The sequence below is a fragment of the Zosterops lateralis genome (assembly GCF_965231275.1).
Source record: "Zosterops lateralis genome assembly, chromosome: 3".
In the NCBI taxonomy this organism is placed as follows: domain Eukaryota; kingdom Metazoa; phylum Chordata; class Aves; order Passeriformes; family Zosteropidae; genus Zosterops; species Zosterops lateralis.
In genome coordinates, this window is record NC_139764.1 from 113,391,309 (window position 1) to 113,409,693 (window position 18,385).

General features: G+C 50.9%; 2 protein-coding genes across 2 annotated transcripts in view; both read left to right on the top strand.

Moving 5' to 3' along the window:
• The first annotated feature begins 5,338 nt into the window (after window positions 1–5,338).
• Window positions 5,339–18,385, top strand: part of LOC310907077 (interferon-induced very large GTPase 1-like) — a 92,692-nt gene continuing 79,645 nt past the window's right edge. The window contains exon 1 of the mRNA XM_083856943.1: window positions 5,339–5,402. The gene's annotated coding sequence lies outside the window, so the exon portion shown is untranslated. The remainder of the gene's footprint in view (window positions 5,403–18,385) is intronic.
• On the top strand, window positions 9,427–16,728 carry LOC310907454 (interferon-induced very large GTPase 1-like; the record flags this gene model as incomplete). The annotated part of the gene is made up of 3 exons (XM_083857671.1): window positions 9,427–10,605; window positions 10,762–11,864; window positions 12,003–16,728. The coding sequence occupies 3 exons, from the start codon at window positions 9,427–9,429 to the stop codon at window positions 16,726–16,728; spliced, it is 7,008 nt and encodes a 2,335-aa protein (XP_083713797.1).

Consider the following 18,385-nt stretch of genomic DNA (forward strand, 5'->3'; position numbering starts at 1 on the left):
GCCCCCCCCCTTAATTATTTGATTTTACATATTACAGTCCACGGCTGCAGTAATAGGAGCATTCCCAGGTCGATGCTCATGCATGGCTTGGATGAAGGCAGCTTTGGTAATAGCAGGGGAGAGCTCAGGCAAAGAATTCATAGGTGTTTCCAGAGGCTCTCCTCTCTCCTGCACATCCATTCTGCAGCCCAGAATGCCACCCTGGTTGTTAATGAATGGAGATCATTTGGGGGAACAGGGCCAGAAGATAAAATAACACCAGGACCCCAGAATCTTCTGGTTTCTTCACCACTTAACAGGATTCAGTCTCCTCCAGTTAAACAAACACGCCACAAATACTCACTTTCAGTTTCAGTTTCACTTGGCCTATGGCCACAGCATTCTTGTAAATCAGCCATCTGAATTGGATCATATGGGGTTGTCTTTTGGGTACCATTTCCCTGTCCAACCTGAGGTCCAGTGGTTGCCTTGGTTTTTATAAAGGGTCTGGCTTCATACACAGAATTGTAAGTCTGCACTAGCTCAGCTTTTTCTCCCAGCCTTTTTTCCCTCTTTCTGTTCCTTCTGTAACTATTTCCTCATCTATTCTATCTTCGAGGACAGCAATAACTCATTTGCTTCTGTGTTTCCACTTCAGTTTTCACATCTTGTTTCAACGTTGTATCCCCTATTGCTTGATAATGATTGTGATGATGAGAGACTATCCACAAGCACGAGAGGCCCCATAGCATCCTGAACTAGGAAACAAATGAAAGAGGTAATACAAGCCCCTTTACGGGAGGCAGTAGGACCCGGGAAGCAAACAATGTTAGTCAAAATTCCTTTCTCTACAACTGACTTAGAGATCTGGGAAAGAGTTGATAAAAACTATAGAAGTGATTTGATAGGAACAGCCCAAAGGCTAAGATACATGATTAAACAACATAGACATGATTGGTCTGATTTACAACTATTGATTTTGTTTAAGATTGGCTTCATGGAATCACTCGCCTTATTTCCACTGATGGCGACATGGCCTCTGCTATTTAACGCCTCTCTTCCTGTGGGGCACCAGGAAGGAGAAGCTGCTGCTGCCCCTTCCCTTGTGCCCGTGGTGGGGCTGGCTCAGGGAGGCCAGGCAGACAGAGCTCCTCATGGGCCGTGCCGAAATAGCGGCTGGGGCGCTTCGCTGAGCGCTGCCCCGGGATGGCCCAGGGGGAACGGCTCACCAGCCCTGGAAAAAACTGTTAAAGTGCTGGTTTGATTTTCTTCTTAAATGTGTCATTGAGACAAAGATTTGAAAATTCCAGCTGACCCTTTGTAGTAAATTTAAGAACATGCACAATATGTTAGAATGTTTTTCAAATAGTGCTTTAGAATATACATGAGATCACATTTTTAAGTACTACAAGCACCAGGAGCTTCCGGTGATAATCAGAAGAATTAGTCTTAACAGCAGAATAACAGGACTAAGAATGCAGATAAAGAAAAGAATACAGACTCTAAGGTAGTGTGTTCCCTTGAAAATATGCCAAGAGGGCCAAAGCACACATGAGAGAAATAAAGGTGAAGAGATGAACTGAGGAAGAATCTGTTCCTTCATCCTTTGGAGACCCCCAGAGACAACCAAAACGAACTGAGCATGCCCAGAAGCGCATGGAGTTAATTACGATACAAAGCGAAGATGGGCGGGGTCAGGGAATGAATATGTATGAAGGGGGACTGTGGAATGTCATGCATATGTAAGACCTTAGGAAATAATAAGGAGGGCAAGGTCTCTGTTGTTCATGCTTGTCTTTGGTGAAATTATTTGCCACACATCTCAATGTCCATAAATACATACCTGTCTGACAAGTATTGTTAGTTGTGGAGTTCTTTCCACCATGTTTCAGTCATCACAGAGGCGTTTCCAGCCTCTCTAATTGGGCCAGCAGCATGTCCATCTTCAGAGCCATCAGAGACTGGCTCTGCCGGACATGGTGGAAGCTTCTGGCAGCTTCTCACACAAACTACCTCTTTGGCCCCCTCACTACCAAAAACCAGCCCATGTAAAACCCAATACAGAGGGGAGCCCCCTTGGCACTGGCCACTTTTCCAGCCCTCTTGTCCTTCTCTGCTCTGTCCCGCTGCTTCCTGGGCAAATCCTCTCAGAATTCCTGCTGCCTCTCCCTTTGCCCTGGGCCAGGGGCGCAGCTGGGCAGGGACTCCCGAGTTGGGGCTGTCTGGTGTCTGTCACAGAGAGGGAGGAGATGAGGAGAATTCCCAGGGCTCCGTTGCTCCCAGAGCTCTTCCAGGGTGTGGAGGAGCATGTCCACTCACAGCACAGCTGGAAAAGCAGCAGCTGCTCCCTCTCTGTGGCACCTCGATTCCCTGATCTCTGCACAGGCCTCCCAGTCTGGCCCCCATGCTCCTCCACACCAATGTCTTCAGTCTGGACTGAGTGCTGGAATCATGCATGTGGAGCCGTGATTAGCTCAGAAAGAATTACAACAGTTAATGGCCACTTTAGGATCCTGCAGAAAACAGGCACTTGGATTTTCTATCATTTCTCATAAAGCCCAAAACTGGGCAAGAAAATAAAACTTTATTGTCAGACCAGAGCAGGTGTTGCTTTATTTACTGCTGGGAGTGAGGGGGTGAGGGAGATCACCAAAATCTCACCCAGTCTTCTTTAGCCTATAGTTACATCTGAAAAATTCCTTCCACTCAATGTCACAACATATCATTGGCATACTCATAATTGCATCAAACTCTGCCATGGTTTCATAGCAGTTTGTTGTTTTCACACATGCCTCAGTTCCGTCTGTCGTGGTCATCAGTCTTCTGATGGTCTCTTGAAGAAGGCTCCCATAGTCTTCCTCATGTTTGATCACTTTACCTTTATCTTCAGTGCATGCCTGGTGCTTCTTGTTTATCAGTGTAACTTGTTTCTATCTCATTTTACAGTTTGCAAGTTCTGTTGAGACGTGCTATCTTGCAATTTATGGCACACGTTATCTCACGTGCCCTGATATCTTGTTGACTCAGCTATCTTGATTGCTTTATTTGCATGTCTCATCACAGTATTACTTCTGGTTCACCTTTTGTTACATAGCACTTATATTTCAATTCTCCCTTTCTTTTTCCTGGTGTGAATTCTTTCACAAATGATCATGTGTTTATTCTCCAAAAATATGATCTTCTTCCTACTCTATATTTCAATTGATATATCTTCCAATCATGATAAGACACTGTGGTTTGCTGACACACCACAAAAAGCCCTGGCTAAATATGCATGTACTGAAAATGATTACTCTTAAGAACAAGATTCTCATGAATAAAGTTTGAACCAATTTAGATTAGGCAATGAAGACGGAAGTGTCTCCCGTAAGTGAACTTGACCCCAATGTATCACCCTTTATTACTTCTTGGAATATCTTTGCATGTTGCCAGACTGGATGTATATTTGTTGTTATTTGCTGTGGTTGATCTATTTAAGTACATCAGGCCTTGTCCAGCCCTGGCTGGGTCCCTCCTGTCATGGAGTCAGGAGTCCAGATGGTTTCAGTTTGCAGTGTGCACGTTCCTGCTGGTTGGGGGCGAGGCAGGAGTGTGCTCCTGCTGTCCCAGGCTGGCAGGGGCAGAGAGGGAAGGGTCCTCTGGCTGCTCTGGAAGGGACCCTGAGGAGCTCCTGAGCCCGAGGAAGCCGTGCAGCACCAGGTGCAGCACTGGCAGAGAGGGTGTCATGGTTTAATGGTGCTGGAGAAGATTTCCTGGGGGTGCTGTGCCAGCAGCTGGACAGGAGCCCAAAGGTGCTCAGGTGGGCAAGAGGCCACTGGCCCCTGGGCTGTGGCAGCTCCGGGGTGGCAGCAGGGCCAGGGCAGTGCCGGTCCCCTGTGGTGGCACTGCTGGGGCACCTCCAGTGCTGAGGACACCTCTGGGCCCCTCCTGACAAGAGAGACCTGCAAGGGCTGGAGTGTGTCCAGGGCAGGGAATGGAGCTGGGGAAAGGAATGGATCCCCATGAGAGGCTGAGGGAGCTGGGAAAGGGGCTCAGCCTGGAGAAGAGGAGGCTCAGGGGGGACCTTGTGGCTCTGCAAAACTCCTTGACAGGAGGGGACAGCCAGGGGGGGTCGGGCTGTGCTCCCAGGGAACAGGGACAGGACAAGGGGAAATGGCCTCAGGCTGGGCCAGGGCAGGCTCAGGTTGGAAAGCAGCAGGAATTTCTCCTTGGAAAGGATGGTCAGGTCTTGGCAGGGGCTGCTCAAGGAGGTGGTGGAGTCTCATCCCTGGAGGTCTCCAAAGCAGGCCTGGATGTGACACTCAGTGCTCTGGGCTGGGAAAAGGTGGGGATTGGTCACAAATTGGACTGGCTGGGCTGGGAGGGCTTTTCCAGTCTCAGTGATCCTGAGACTCTGTGCCTGTAACACTCCTGCAGCAGGAGAGGAATTCCTTGGGTGTAGGAAATGTCCCTCTGGAGACAGGCTAAGCTAAACTGGGAAGGGAGGGACCAAATCCATGCTGTGTAGGTGATGTGTGCCAGCCCTGCCTGGCAGCTGCTGAGGCTTCCCCTGAGGCCGGAGAAATGCCAGGGGTGTCTCCTCCAGCACTGGTGACTTGTCAGCCTGGGGCAGGTGATGGCTGGTCCTGGCAGGCTGCAGGTCTCAATATCCAAACTCCAGTGCTTGTTTCGAGGCTGTGGAGCAGGGATTGTGTGTCCACATGCCAAGGGAAAAGCAGTCCAGGCACCCTGCTCTGGACGGGTGTTGAATGTCCTCTACCAAAGCCCAGGACTCTGTGACTGTCAGGTGTGGGTTGTCCCCTGCCAAGAAAGCTGCAGCCAGGCACTGTTCCTGCTTTGCTTCCTCTGCTGGATAAGTGTCCAAGGAAGGCCAGGTTGGATGGTACTTGGAGAGACCTGGGATAGTGGAAGGTGTCTCTGTCTTGGAATGGGGCAGCCACTGCTTCTCAGGAATTCCATCCCAGGCCCTCAAAACTCTCCCAGGAAACAATTCCATCCCAATATTTAATTTATCCCTGCCCCCTGGCAGTGGGAAGCCATTCCCCCTTTTCCTGTCCCTCCAGGTCCTTGTCCAAAGTCCCTCTCCTGCTTTTTTTATATAAATGAATATCCAGCTCTCACAGTTTACAATATTGTTACCAACAATCCGGAGAGTAGTGAAGGGCCAAAGGTCTGCAATGGATGGGAGTTGTCTGTGAGCCAATTGAACCACAGCTGGGGTGGAATTTGGACTGTAATTCAATTACCTGACTCCAAAAGAATGGCTCCACTATCACACTGCCTCAGTAAAAATCCTGATTTACTGGAATGGCCTCGTGCCCCAATTAAGGTGAAACCGCACCCAGTTAAGAGTCAGGGCTACATAAAGAGGGGCTGTGCTGGGCTTCTCCCATCCCAGGAGCTGCGGGGCACGGAGGGAGAAGGTAGGGCCCTGGGGATGAGCCGTGGGGCCAGGAGCAGCAGGCAGAGGGATCTTGTTGGTCTCCTGCCTCCTGTTGCCGGTGTTTGGGCAGGGCTGGGGAGATGGCAGGGCAGGAGAAGAGGGGTGTGAGGGCAGGGGGCGGGCGGTGTGTGCTCCTCCATGGGCTGCAGGAAGCCGCCTTTGCTGGCAGCCGCTTTGGGGCAGCTCGGGGGAGCCGTGTGCGCTGCGGGGCTGAGCTGGGAGTGGGTCCGGGCTCAGAGGTGGGGCCAGATGGCTGCGCTCCCCTGAAGGCAGGAGCCCTGGGACTGATGGTGGGGATTTCTGGCCCCCAAGCTGCTCCTTCGGGAGCAGGGCAGCTCTGTGGTGATGAGGGGCAGGCACGGCACATCCTGCTCTGTCCCCAAGCCAGGGGCTCAGTTCTTCCTCCCCATGCAGGGAGGGTGGGATTCTCCTCTCTTACAGTCTCAGCGTCAGCACCCAGAGCGCTTTGGTCCCTGGGACATCCCCACAAAGGCAGCAGTGTTCCCAGAGGCCCTTTCCCTGGGGCAGGGCTGCGGAAAACACTATTGGAGGGCTTTTCCCATGAAATGGGGTGCAGGCATTGCCATGTCAGGTTCTGCTGCCAGCCTTGCTGCTTCCCTCATTTGCTTCCAAGGAGGAGCTCAGTCCTGAGTTATGCCCTGAATGTGCTTAATGCCTTTCTGTGGGTACTGACACAGTCACATGGGGCTTTTTCCCTATTCCTGCAGCAATAGGAAGTCGTTCAGTGACTAAGAAGGGGGGACTTTCCTGGGGCCAGGTTCAGGGTGTGTCTGGGCTGGAGTTAATGTTGTGCAGGGCAGCCTCAGGCTCCTGAGACAGAACCAATGCTGGGAGTGCTCCTGTGGAAGAGCATTTGGGAGGGGACAGGTCATGGACCAGTGGCTCAAATGGACAAGCTCCAGCAGTGACCCTGAGCCAGCAGTTCCCCTGCTGAGCAGCTGTCCTGCACTGAGGCTCTGCTGGCCAGAGAGGAGCTGGACATGTGCCCAAGGAGAACACTTGGCGTCTGAAGTCGCTCCTGTGCTCTTCCAGTATGCCCAGCTTTCTTCTGCTGCTGAACTGCCCTTATCTCGAGCCAGTGGCTTTTCTTGCTTCTGCTGTCCCCAGTGGGGAAAAAGATTTGGCCTCCAGTGCTCCCCAAAATGCTCATGGGTTGCCTTCTCCTGACTATCAGCTCTTCTCCTTTAGGGTTGTAGGCCTTTCCTGCCTGCTGCTCTTCCTCCTGAGTTCTTCAGCTAGTTCCCATCTTCTTCTCCACACCTTGCCATGTGTCCCAGACCTGCCACTGCTGCTGTGCTGTGTCCCCTGAGCTGGGGTCCTCGGCTGCCGGTGTCTGCTGGAAAGCCAAGGCTGGGAGCAGCAGGAGCATCTGCTGTGAGGTGGGTGAGGAGAATCAGAGCCCACAGCCCTTTCTCAGGTTGCCCAAATCTGCAGAGACTGCTGAGGGAAAGCTGCCCCTGCAAGCTCTGGAAGGATGCCCAAGTCCTCGGATCTCTACCTGACTCCAAGCACTTTGTGTAGATACCTGTGCTGGTAAGAGTGTTTGGCCTTCGTGGGAAGGAAGCTGAGTGCTCAGAAGGATTTTTTGCAAGGAATAAATCTCTGCAGTAGCCAAGTAATCTGAGACTGGGACAATTTTCAGGGTTGTATGACACTGTCAAAAAAGCCCAAAGGTTTAAAGGCAGGTGCCCAGTGAAAGCAGCAGGTCTGTTAGGGGGAGAATCATGCAATGATGGAATGGCCTGAGTTGGAAGGGACATGCCTGTTTCCTGGGAAAGGCAGGATCAAAAGCTTTCCTGAAATCCAAAAAGCTCAGATTATCTGGCTGTCCTTGGTAATTGCCATGGGTTACTGTGTTGTGGAAGGAGATTTAGGATGACAAGCAGGACTTTCCCTCTTGATTCTGTAGTGGCTGTGACTCATGACTGCTGTGTCCTTTAGGGACTTTGCAATAAAGAGTGACCAGCACTGATGGACCAGTACTGGTTTAAAAGACAGGTGTCTGCCAAGGAAGGTGGGAACCCTCCTGGAATAGAGAATATGAACCCCTTCTCTCCATATTATTATAGCTTTGAAACTGTGGGGCTTTCAGGCAAAGATACAGGAAAAGGAATAACAGGTATTTACTGGAGGATATATATAGATATATATACACCAGGAGAAACAAACACCAGCAGCAGCAGCAGCAACAAAGAAAGGCAGAAACCCAATGCAGCCGTGTCTCACCTGTCAGGCACCGCCCCGTCGGTGCAGTTCCGGGCACAGCCAGCAGGGGCACTGGTGGCTCCCAGCCAGGCAGGGCGGGTGCGATGATTCTCCCGTGGCTGCAGGGGGCGCTGTGGCGCGAGCTTGGCCCCCTCTGGGCCGGCAATGGCGGCTCGGGGACAGGGAGAGGAGAGTTGGCTTCCCCTGCAGAGCCCACGGGGAGCAGCCGCTCTCAGCGCCACTGCAGAGCCGGGGTGGGGAATCCAAGTGTAGCAAAAAACCCCCAAGGCAGTGGCAGAAATAGCAGGGGCTGAGCGGGAGTCTCTCCTTTGCACAGCGTGAAAAACAAGGCTCACTCTTTAAATTAAAGTTTAACAGAGGATGAAAAGGACACTATCCAGTGCTGGGGTGTCTGCCAAATTGCCACAGTTAACTATAAAAATTCAATATTGAGATGTTGGTACATCTTCATTGAAGACTGTTAGAAACAGGCAGGAGACCAAGTTTCCTCCTTTAAATGCCTTTTTTAGTTAAGAGATACCTCAAGAGAATGCCCTATGCCGGTGTTGTCCTCACGTCCACAGCTGAGGAGGTGTTCCTGGTTTAGCGCTGCAGAATGTTGCTAGCAGAGCCAAGAGTTCACCCACACATGAACTCACAAACTTTTGCTGGCTTGTTTCGGTCCAGGGGTTGTCCTGCTCCTGGAGTATCTTTCAAGTTATGGCGAGTAGCAAGTGTGCACAATGCACTATGGGAGTGTTCTGATTGGAGCTCTCGGATTTCCATACCAGGCGGTGCTGGAGGTTGATTGGCAGGTGGGCGGTGACAAAGGCGGAGAAATAGGTGGAGTTGGGCTTGTGACAGTCAGATGAGAAACAGTTGCAGCGGCCTATTGGATCATGTAAGGAGGTTCTTAGGGAGGAGGGGTAGGGAAGTTCTGGGATTACAAAGTGGGTACAAACAATTTAACAATCATAATTTTTAAAAATAATGTAATAGAGTAACTTATAGTTCTTATAACTTGGGGTTATATGCACACTTTATTCATCACAAAGACCAGGCACAGCTATGGGAAGTACAAGGTGGATTTTGGCCCCTGCACTGGGCTGGGTCCCCTGAGTGTGGCAGGAAGCAGCTCCTGGCAAGAGGCGTGAGTGGGGTGAGGGAGGGGCTGCTCTGGCAGCTGGAGCAGGAGCACAGCTCAGAGCCCGTGTGGCCGTGCCGGGCGTGGGAGGAGTGTGTCTGGGGAGTGTGGGGTGCCCATAGGGGAGCGTGTGAGCGCTGCCTGCGGGTGCTGGGAGCAGCAGGCTGGGCCAGGCAGCGAGCAGGGCAGGCGTGGGGCTGGGCAGAGGGTGCAGGATGCAGGCAGGGCTGTTGGATGGGCACAGGGGCTGTGCCAGTGCTCCAGGGAGCCAGGAATGGCCCTGGCCGTCTGCACTTGTGTATTGAGGAGTTCTGCTGGGAGGATGTGGGTGATGGTGAAGGCAGCACCTTGTCCAGGGCAGGCTTCTGTGGCAGAATCTCTGTGTCTCTGTGTCTGTGTGTCTGTCCTGTCTCTGGGATACACACTCAGCTTCAGGGTTGATCCTGCAAACAGGAAAGCAACAGGCACATCCAGTGTGCTGGGAAGGAGAGCCTGGCTCTTGTGCCATCCCAGCCTGGGCTCCAGCAGCTGGCTGGGAGCAATCCCCAGGGCTGCAGCTGCTGCAGAGCCTCTGACAGGAGGCTGGGGCCTCTGAGAGCACCTTAGATAAAGTCTGTTTTTTTCCTCCACAGACATGGCTTCACAGGAGGACACACAAGAGGGGGATGTAAAGGCCCAGCTCCTGGCAGAGGCATTTCAGAAGGAAGGATTGGACGCTGGATACTGGCTGCCCAAACTGTCACAGATCCTGGGAGTCAAGTGCAGAGAAGCCCTGCAACATCTGGAATATAAAGACTACCTCAGGTTGAAGTGTGAGGTACGGCACCGCTGGGAGAAAAAGGCCCTTCAGAAACTGCTGAAAATAACAGATGAGAAAACAACCACTAAAGAGATGCAGAAGAAGCACTTGGAGAAGACAAAGCAAAGACAAGAAGTGGCCAAACAAGCCCTGAAGGATCTGACAGAAATGCTCAACAGCCACAGCCACAGCCAGGATGCAGTGAGGGAGAAAGCAGAGACTCTGTGGCAAGCAATGGAGATTCCCAAAGAGTTCTGGCCTCCACCAAAGAAACCCTTGGCAGATATGCTGAAGAGCATCAAGAAGCAGCTGGAGCAGCAGGAGTTGTCAGCAGTCAGGATGGAGAACATCCCTGACACGGAGGTGCTGAGGCGGGCGTCGGGGGGATTGGCCCTGCAGGGCATCTACAGAAGCAGCAGACCTGAAGATGTGCTGGCAAAGCGAGAGCAGCTCCTCAGGGTTCCTGAGGGATTCCAGCTCAAAGGTCTGGAGCAAGGATTACTGCTTGAGAGGAAGGAGTTCTCATCCTCTGCAGCAGAATACACTTTCACCAAGTCCATGGAGCAGCTGGGGTTCAGCATGAGCGTTTCTGCCAAAGCTTCATTCTGGGGGACTACACTGGGATTGGGTGGAGATGACATCAGCTCCTCACAGTCCCAGGACACCCACCAGTCCCACAGTAAGCAGAGCTATTTTTGCAGCACCAAGTACCAGTACATCCCTCTGGCCTCCTGCTACTTCCAAAGGCATCAGCTTCTCCTCTCAGATGCGGCTCTGCAGGAGCTGCAAGACATGGAGCAGCTTTTGAGCTTCACTCAAGAAGACAAAGCCCTCCTGCTAAATAGGTGTGAGAGGTTCTTCATCAGGTTTGGGTCCCACATAAATCAGGGCCCCCTGCACTTTGGGGGGATATTCTGGTGGAAGGCTTCGACAGTAGGATTCCGAGCTGAGCAGCGGGAAGAGATGAAGCGACAAACATCTGAGGCACTGAACTGCTTTGTTGGGGCCAGCTGGGTTGGTTTCAGGACCAGTGTTGCGAGGGCCTTAGATGTTTCTAAATCCACTTCAAAGGCTTCTGTCCTGGGGACAGACAGAGGGAGTTCCCATATAACAATTCTGCTATGTGTGGTTAAGACAGGGGGCCCACCAGACACAGCTTCTCTTCCTCAGTGGAAAATGGGGCTGGTGTCTGATAACACAACGTGGTGCGTTATCGACCGTGGCTTTGAGCTGATCCCAGTGTGGGATGTCATCATGTATAATCACAGTGGGGATTTCAAGTCCGTGGGTCAGATGACCAGGGCCCTCAGGGCTGCATACAAAGAGCTGACAAATCAGAGCATTGGCACCATTTTTGGGGAGGAAATAGAAATTGCGGTGCAAGAGGCCAGAGATTTCATGGAGACTGTGAAGAACTGGGAGGTTGCAGTGGATGAAAAGAAGCTGCAAAGGCTGATGGGGCTAAAAGATCATCTGAATGCAAAAACCAGGAACCCCAGTGTGTGGATCAACGTGTGCCTGTCAGACAAAGCCCTGCAGGACTTCCTGGTCAACATTGTGCGCAGCTGCCAGGAGTCACCTCCAGAAAACACCAGCTCTATCAAGGTAATGTTGAGAAGCCTCCTGGATCCTCATATCTACTCTGTCAAGGACTTCCCTGAGGCTTCCTTCATTATGCAATGGATCTTCCAGCCTGGGCAGTCACTTCCCAGACCTCCCAAAGTCTCTGAGCTTGGTGAGCTCATCAAAACACTTGTGCAAATGAAGGAGCACATCCATGCTGTCACCTATGCACCAGGAAGCTCTGCTTCTGCCATTCATGAAGCAAAGCTATCAGCCACCCTGACCAGCAGCCTTGCCATCTATTCCTTACTCCAGTCTCTCCAGGAACGGGCTCAGAAGGACATGGAACTGTTGGTGCTCTTGATTGCCACCAGCACAGGGTACCATGTAGAAAGCAGCACTTTCCAGCACCTCCTTGGACACCCAGAAATTCAGTACATGGCCAAGGAAATGGAAGCGGCACATGCGAAGTACATGAACCTGAAGGAGCAAGATGCCGACAGAGCTGAGGCCTCCCTTCTGCTGATGGGTCTGACTGTGACATCCGAAAGTCAAGAGCTATCCCCTGAGCAGAAGAGGGAGCGTTTAGATTTCATGGAAAATCACATGAAAGGCTTGTGGTCCACACGGGTAAATAATCTCCTCCAAAAGCACAGTGAAAGAAAAGACTGGGAGAGGCTGGAACGGGACTTGCATTCCTTGATCAGTGGGTGCTTGGATGACAAATGGGATCAACAGAGGACGCAGAACATAGTCAGTGACCTGGAAGACACTTTTGCAACACCTGAGCCCCTCAGTCAATCCAAGTCCAAGTCAGACAGCAGCCAATCCAAAGTGAATGAAGCCAGTACAAACCAGGAGTTTCTCCAGTTGCTCAAGCGCCTTGGACTCGAAAGTCACTATCCAAGAAAAATGGGGATGGGAGATTTCCACACCATCTGCAAGATATCTCTGCAGGACAGCCAGCCCAGCAAAGACACACAACTGCCATTATGCTTCTTGCAAAAGCTGTTGACTGTGGATTACCAGGTGAGGTACCTGACTTGCTGGAATGAGAGCAACTCAAGACTTGTACACGTGTCAAAAACCAGAGAAAAACAGCACCAACAGTCACACTCCTTTGAACATTTTCTTGATAATCTGATGGGAGGAGCACCTGAACATGTAAGCAGGGATGGCCATGTGCACCCCATGGACCTGCAGATGGCCATTTTCCATTGTGCTGATGACTTCCTCAGACAGACCCTTGCAACCAAGCTGGCCTTCTGCCAACTGGCGCTGCCTCTGCTGGTGCCCAACCCGTGCACTTCACACATCGAGTTCCCGCTCTACGCTCTCAGCCAAATCCAAAGGAGCTGGAAAGAGGTGGACAAGTCAGGAAAGCAGGCCGGAACAAAGAATTACAACAACAAACTCATCTTTCAGGCCCAGACACCCATCGTGTCCTTCATCCGCATTGGCAGCTCGGCCTCCTCTTCCAAGTCTCAGCTCCTGAACGCTCTGCTGAGCAGACGCAAACACGACACTTTCTTCCACCGCCACTGCAGGGGCAGCACCAGAGAGCGTTTGCTGATGGAAGGGGTGGTGGAGATCACCTGGTACTGGCCCCGCGGGAGCCCCGATGACACCTTTGAGTGCTGCGTGGCTTTCTGTAACCTGCATGGAGACGCCAGGGATCACGGAGCACAGCTGCAGTTCCTGCAGGAGATATCTGCTGTCAACGTGGCTCTTGTGTCTGATTTGGAGCACATGGACAGCAGGGGGAAAGGGCTTCTTCAGGCCCTGTGGCAGTCACAAAGGCCTTTGGTTTGTCTTCTCACGGAAAAAGACAGCTTTGTATCTGGAGAAGCCAGCAAAACCGTAACAATAGGGATCAAGAACAGAAATGAAGCAGAACTAATAGACCAGCTGACCAAGACAGTTGGGAATCTCCTGGAAGGGTCTAATCCACATTTCAGCCTGGATTCGTTTGTAGGCAAAGCTCATCAGCACAGATTCGTAGTGGATGCAGATCAACCCATGTGTGTGACAGCCAAAGCAAAGGCCAAGGAGCTGGTGGACCTTCTGAAGAAAGAGAAGCTGTCTGAGATCAAATCCAAGCTGCTGCCGCTTCAAGGAAAACTGTGGAACGAGTGGTGCAAGAAGGACAAAGAACTCACTCGCTTGCAGGAGAAGGGGAACAAGAGCATTGAGCATCATCGCAGCGAAATTGAAAATGAGAAAAAAACAATAAGAAGCAAGCAACTTGAGCAAGCTTTCCCTCTAAACCAACTGATGAAATCATTCCTTGTCTTTCTCCAGACCCAGCCAGCAGAGAGCAAGAAATACTTCCTGCAGTGGATGAAGGTCTTTATGGATGAGCTGTCCTGCGGTCGCCTTGAGGAACTGAGGAGAGACTATCACAAGTTATGGACTGAAATCCTGGTACAAAAGAAAAACAAGGAAAAAAGCAGTATAAATGCTGAGTTGGTGAGACGCTTGGATGCCCTCTCTGAGGAAATCAATGATTCCTCCATCAGCGTGGAGAACCTCCTGAGAGAGGTAGGGCAGATTTATGAAGCTCTGGATTCAATGAAGACAAAGAATTCAAATTTTGTCAAATTGCCAGAAATTGCAGCAGAGCTGATGGTTTTGGGATATCCTGTGGAGCTGATGGATGGGGACGCCTCTTACCTGCCCTTGCGCTGGGTGGGAGCAATCTTTGACAGCTTAATTGAGAGGCTGGGGGACAAACGAGTGTTTGTGCTCTCCGTGCTGGGCATCCAGAGCACGGGCAAGTCCACCCTGCTGAATGCCATGTTTGGTCTGCAGTTCAGCGTCAGCGCGGGGAGATGCACCCGCGGAGCCTTTATGCAGCTGATCCCAGTGGGCCAGGAGCTGCAGCAAGACTTGGGCTTTGATTTTGTGCTGGTGGTTGACACAGAGGGACTTCGTGCCATTGAGATGGCCAATAAACAGTCCCTGAACCATGACAACGAGCTGGCCACCTTTGTCATTGGTGTTGCCAACTTGACTGTGATCAATATCTTTGGAGAAAATCCCTCAGAAATGCAAGATGTTCTCCAGATTGCTGTGCAGGCTTTCCTGAGGATGAAGAAAGTCAATCTTTCCCCAAGCTGCATCTTTGTCCACCAAAACATGGGAGAAATAACTGCCAAGGAGCAGAATATGGAAGGACAAAGGCGTTTGCAGGAAAAGCTGGATGAAATGACCGTGGTAGCTGCTCAGCAGGAATTCTGTGACATCTCCTCCTTCAGCGATGTCATTGGCTTTGACGTGAACACTCATATTCACTACTTTGCTCACCTGTGGGAAGGAAATCCTCCAATGGCACCACCCAACCCCACCTACAGCCAGAACGTCCAGCAACTCAAGAGCAAAATCTTCCAGGCTGCCCAGAAGCAGTCGCAGCGCAGCATTTTGAGGCTTTCGAGTCTGAAAGATCGGATTGGTGACCTGTGGAATGCTTTGCTGAATGAAAACTTTGTTTTCAGCTTCAAGAATTCCCTGGAGATTGCTGCATACAGGAAACTGGAAAGTGCCTTTAGTCAGTGGACCTGGAGGCTGAGGAGTCACATCTTAGATGTGCAGATGAGACTGGACAACAGAATTCGGAATGGGGACTTGCAGAATGTGACCAGAGAACACCTTGAAGGGCTGGTGCAAGAGACAAGTGATGCCATTGAGAAAGAAGCAGAAAAGTATTTCAGGGAAGACAAAGACCATGAGATACTGGTGCAGTGGAAATCAAGCACAGAGCTGAAGCTGAAAGAACTAAAAGAGACTCTTCTTCATGAAACAAAAAAGAAATGTGAGAATCTTATGGAGCTACAGAAGGAGCAGAGGAAACTGGATGCAAGGAAGTTGGAATATGAAGAGGAGCTCCTGAAAAGGAGTAGGAAGCTGGCTGTGACTCTGAAAGGGAAGAGCCTCAGTGAGAGAGAACTGAGAGACAACTTTGTTTGTGTCTGGAACAGTTGGATTTTGGAAGTCTCTGGTACTGCTCCTCCTCCAAAACGGGTGGATATCGATGCAGAAATTGAAGATGTCCTTCTAGAGCACTTCAAGGAGCCAGGTTTCCCAGAACGGATCAGGTCATTTCCCAAAGGCAGAGGATTTTCTTTTGACAAGGTGAAACACATCACAAAGACAAAATTTTTTCGCATTATCCCAGATCTTTGGAGCGTTTCCAACGCTGATGTGGTCAACTTGCAGCACATCACTGACAACATCATAGAGAGTGTGAAGGCAAACATTGATAAGAAAGAACAGGAGAAACGTGATTACAATCAAAGTTTTATTCATGGAATACTCAATGAAGTACAGAAAGGTGTGAACTCTGTTCCCAGCGATGCCAAATGTACTTTTAACAGAGAGTACAGCATAGATTTATCTCTGTATCTGTGCAAAATGGCAGCAGAGAGATTTAAAGCCATGCACGAAGCATTCCAAAATGCAAATAACCCAGTTGTGTACCTGAACAGCAAGAGAGAAGATTTCTTCCAATGTTTCCAGATTTCCTGCCAAGGAGCCACTTCGATCACCACTTTTGCTGGTTTCCTTTGTGACAAGATTGAACCAGCTCTTCGCCAGGTCGTCTATGAGAGGACGGCTAAAGACATTGCTGAGGACATGCAGGGCAAATTCCCAGATTTCCAGGGCAACAGAGCCAACCTAGAAGTTTTCATCCTGAGATACCTGGCAGAAGAAGAAAATTTTGAGTATTTCAAGCAGTACCTTAAGTTTCCAAAAGAGTTTTTTCAGGGTTACATTGAGAGACGAGTGAAGAGTCACTGTTTAGATGAGAGCAGGAGGCTGAAGAAGTTTTTAGATTCCTCCCTTAGTCTTCTCTATGGAAACATCCTGTCAGCTGTTTTTTTATCAACCCAAATTGTGAAAGACAGAGAAGACAGAGAAGACAAAGTCTCTCTTTGGCTGGATGAATTTTGCAGGGAACTGAGTGAGGTGATCAGCTTGCCCAGAAGTGACCTGAAGGGCATTGAGCACCAGGAGGTCACAGACATTGAGTTCCTGAAAAGAGTCATGACAAAAGTTCTAGCTACCCTGAGGGACAGGCTCCAGGAAGAATTTTCTCATGCTGACATGAGCTCATTTTCAAGGCAACCTCACACCATCCTGGCAGAGCATTGTTCGGGGTGCTGGGAACAGTGTCCCTTTTGTGGGGCTGTGTGCACAAACACCATGCAGGGACATGATGGAGACCATCAGGTGGTCTTCCATCGCCCACGAGCTGTGAAGGGAAGCAGGTGGCATCAGACAGACCACCTGGTGATTGATATTTGTTCCAGCCTTGTTGCAAGTGACTGCAGTTTCAGAATTGGTGACAATGTATGGATCCCCTACAAGAGATACCGTGATGCTGGACCTCCCTGTTCCACTTGGAACATTCTTCCTGATCCATCCATGCAGGCGTACTGGAAATGGTTTGTGTCTCATTTCCAGACACAGCTGGAAGCTTTGTACAACAGGAAATTCCAGGGAAGAGGAGAAATCCCTGAGGCATGGCGGAGAATCACCAAACAGGAAGCACTGTCTGAGCTGGAAAAGCCTTAGACCACATCCACGTGGAGGAAGACTTGCAAGAGTTTTGCAGTTTAGGAGAACTTTGTACCAGGGTCTCCACACACTGCAGTTGCAATGATGATGCTCCCAAGCCCAATGAAGACAATGGTAACCAATTGCTTACAAATTTGGTGAAATAAGGCACGTGACCATCACTCAGCAGTTCCCTTGCTTCATGATAAAGCCAGAATCCTCTTGCCTTCTTGCCATGAACATTTCCCCCTCATTGGAGTGATTGGCCTCGTGGCCAAGCCTGAGCCCAAGGGCCAGGGCCAGGGCAAAGGCAACACTCCAGGCACCCCTTGGATCAGCTGCTGTGAGACAAGAATGGACAGTGCCCCAAAGGCAGTTTTCCTGCAGCAAGGAGGTGTCCTGCTTGGGGAAAGGACTGTTGGACCTGAGGCCAGCTCCATGCTGGCTGCAAGCTGGGCTGCTTGGCTTTTGGGTTTTCCTCCCTGATTGCAGCCTCCTGGATCAACTGAGGCCGTTCTCCCAGCAGGAGCTGTTGTGCCTCTGGGCTCAGGAAAGCAGTGACATGACCACCCCGGGGCTCAGGCAGTGCTTTCACTCCCTGTCTCTGAGGTGCTGTGTCTCTATCCAGGGCAGCCACTCCTGCTCAGGTGCCTGGGGCTGCTGCCCTTCCCTCCAGCCCTCAGCCCCGGCAGGAGCTGCTCCTGTCCTTGGCCTCTGTGCTGAGCAACAGCCTTTGGAATGCCCCATGTGGAGAATCGTGTCTGCCAGCACCTTCTGCAGCAGCCCTGGGGGCAGTGCTGGTGCTGTCCAGGCAGGCTGGTGGCACCGGAGCCGTGCTCTGGAGAAGGTGGCAGCAGCTGGCTCTGCCCCAGGGAACTGCGGGGGCTTTTGCTGTGCAGGTGCTGCAACCCTGCTGGCAATGTGAGGGCCAAGCCCTGGTGGAGAGCTGGCTGAAGGGCTGCTCCAGCCTCATCCCCCTGCTAATACAGGAGTTGATCTGGACTGTGCTGCTCTGTGTCTCCTTTGTGTTCAGGGGAGCCACAGGTGGGGGTGATTGGAGCTCTGTGTGCTGCAGACAGGCAGGGGACAGGGGGCTGGCACTGGGTGAATTACGAAGGTGTGAACAGCAGGCCCTGCCTGAGGCCTGAACATTAGGCCCTGAGGCAATTTTCACCTAATGTTATATGTTTCAACCTAATGTTATATGTATCTGCTTCTTAGGGAAGTATTTGTCATAATATAAATGCATCAGCTCATTAACAAAGCATCATTAGCAATATGATCTACGAATGTGCTCATTATTGAAACATGCATTTACCTCTCCATATTTAGAAATCAGATAAGAGCATAAAATTTGACTTCCGGCCATGTTTGGGGGTGTAGGATCAAAGAGAACTCCCTTGGTTCCCCCTTGAGCCCTGGCCAGGCTTTGAGAGGAACCCAAGAGGAGAATGAAACCAAATATTCCTGCAGTAGAAGTGATGTCACCTTGTTTATTGAACAATACAAGAACAGGACGCTCTCACCATGAAGTCGGAAGCCTCGTTGCCTGCAGGTGGACACACCACAGGAATTCCCAGTTCCCCAGAGGGGCTCTCCAGTCCTTTGCTGTGACAGGGGCTCCCCAGCTGATTTGGAGGATGGTCAAGTCTTGGGGTAACTGATGATGTATCTT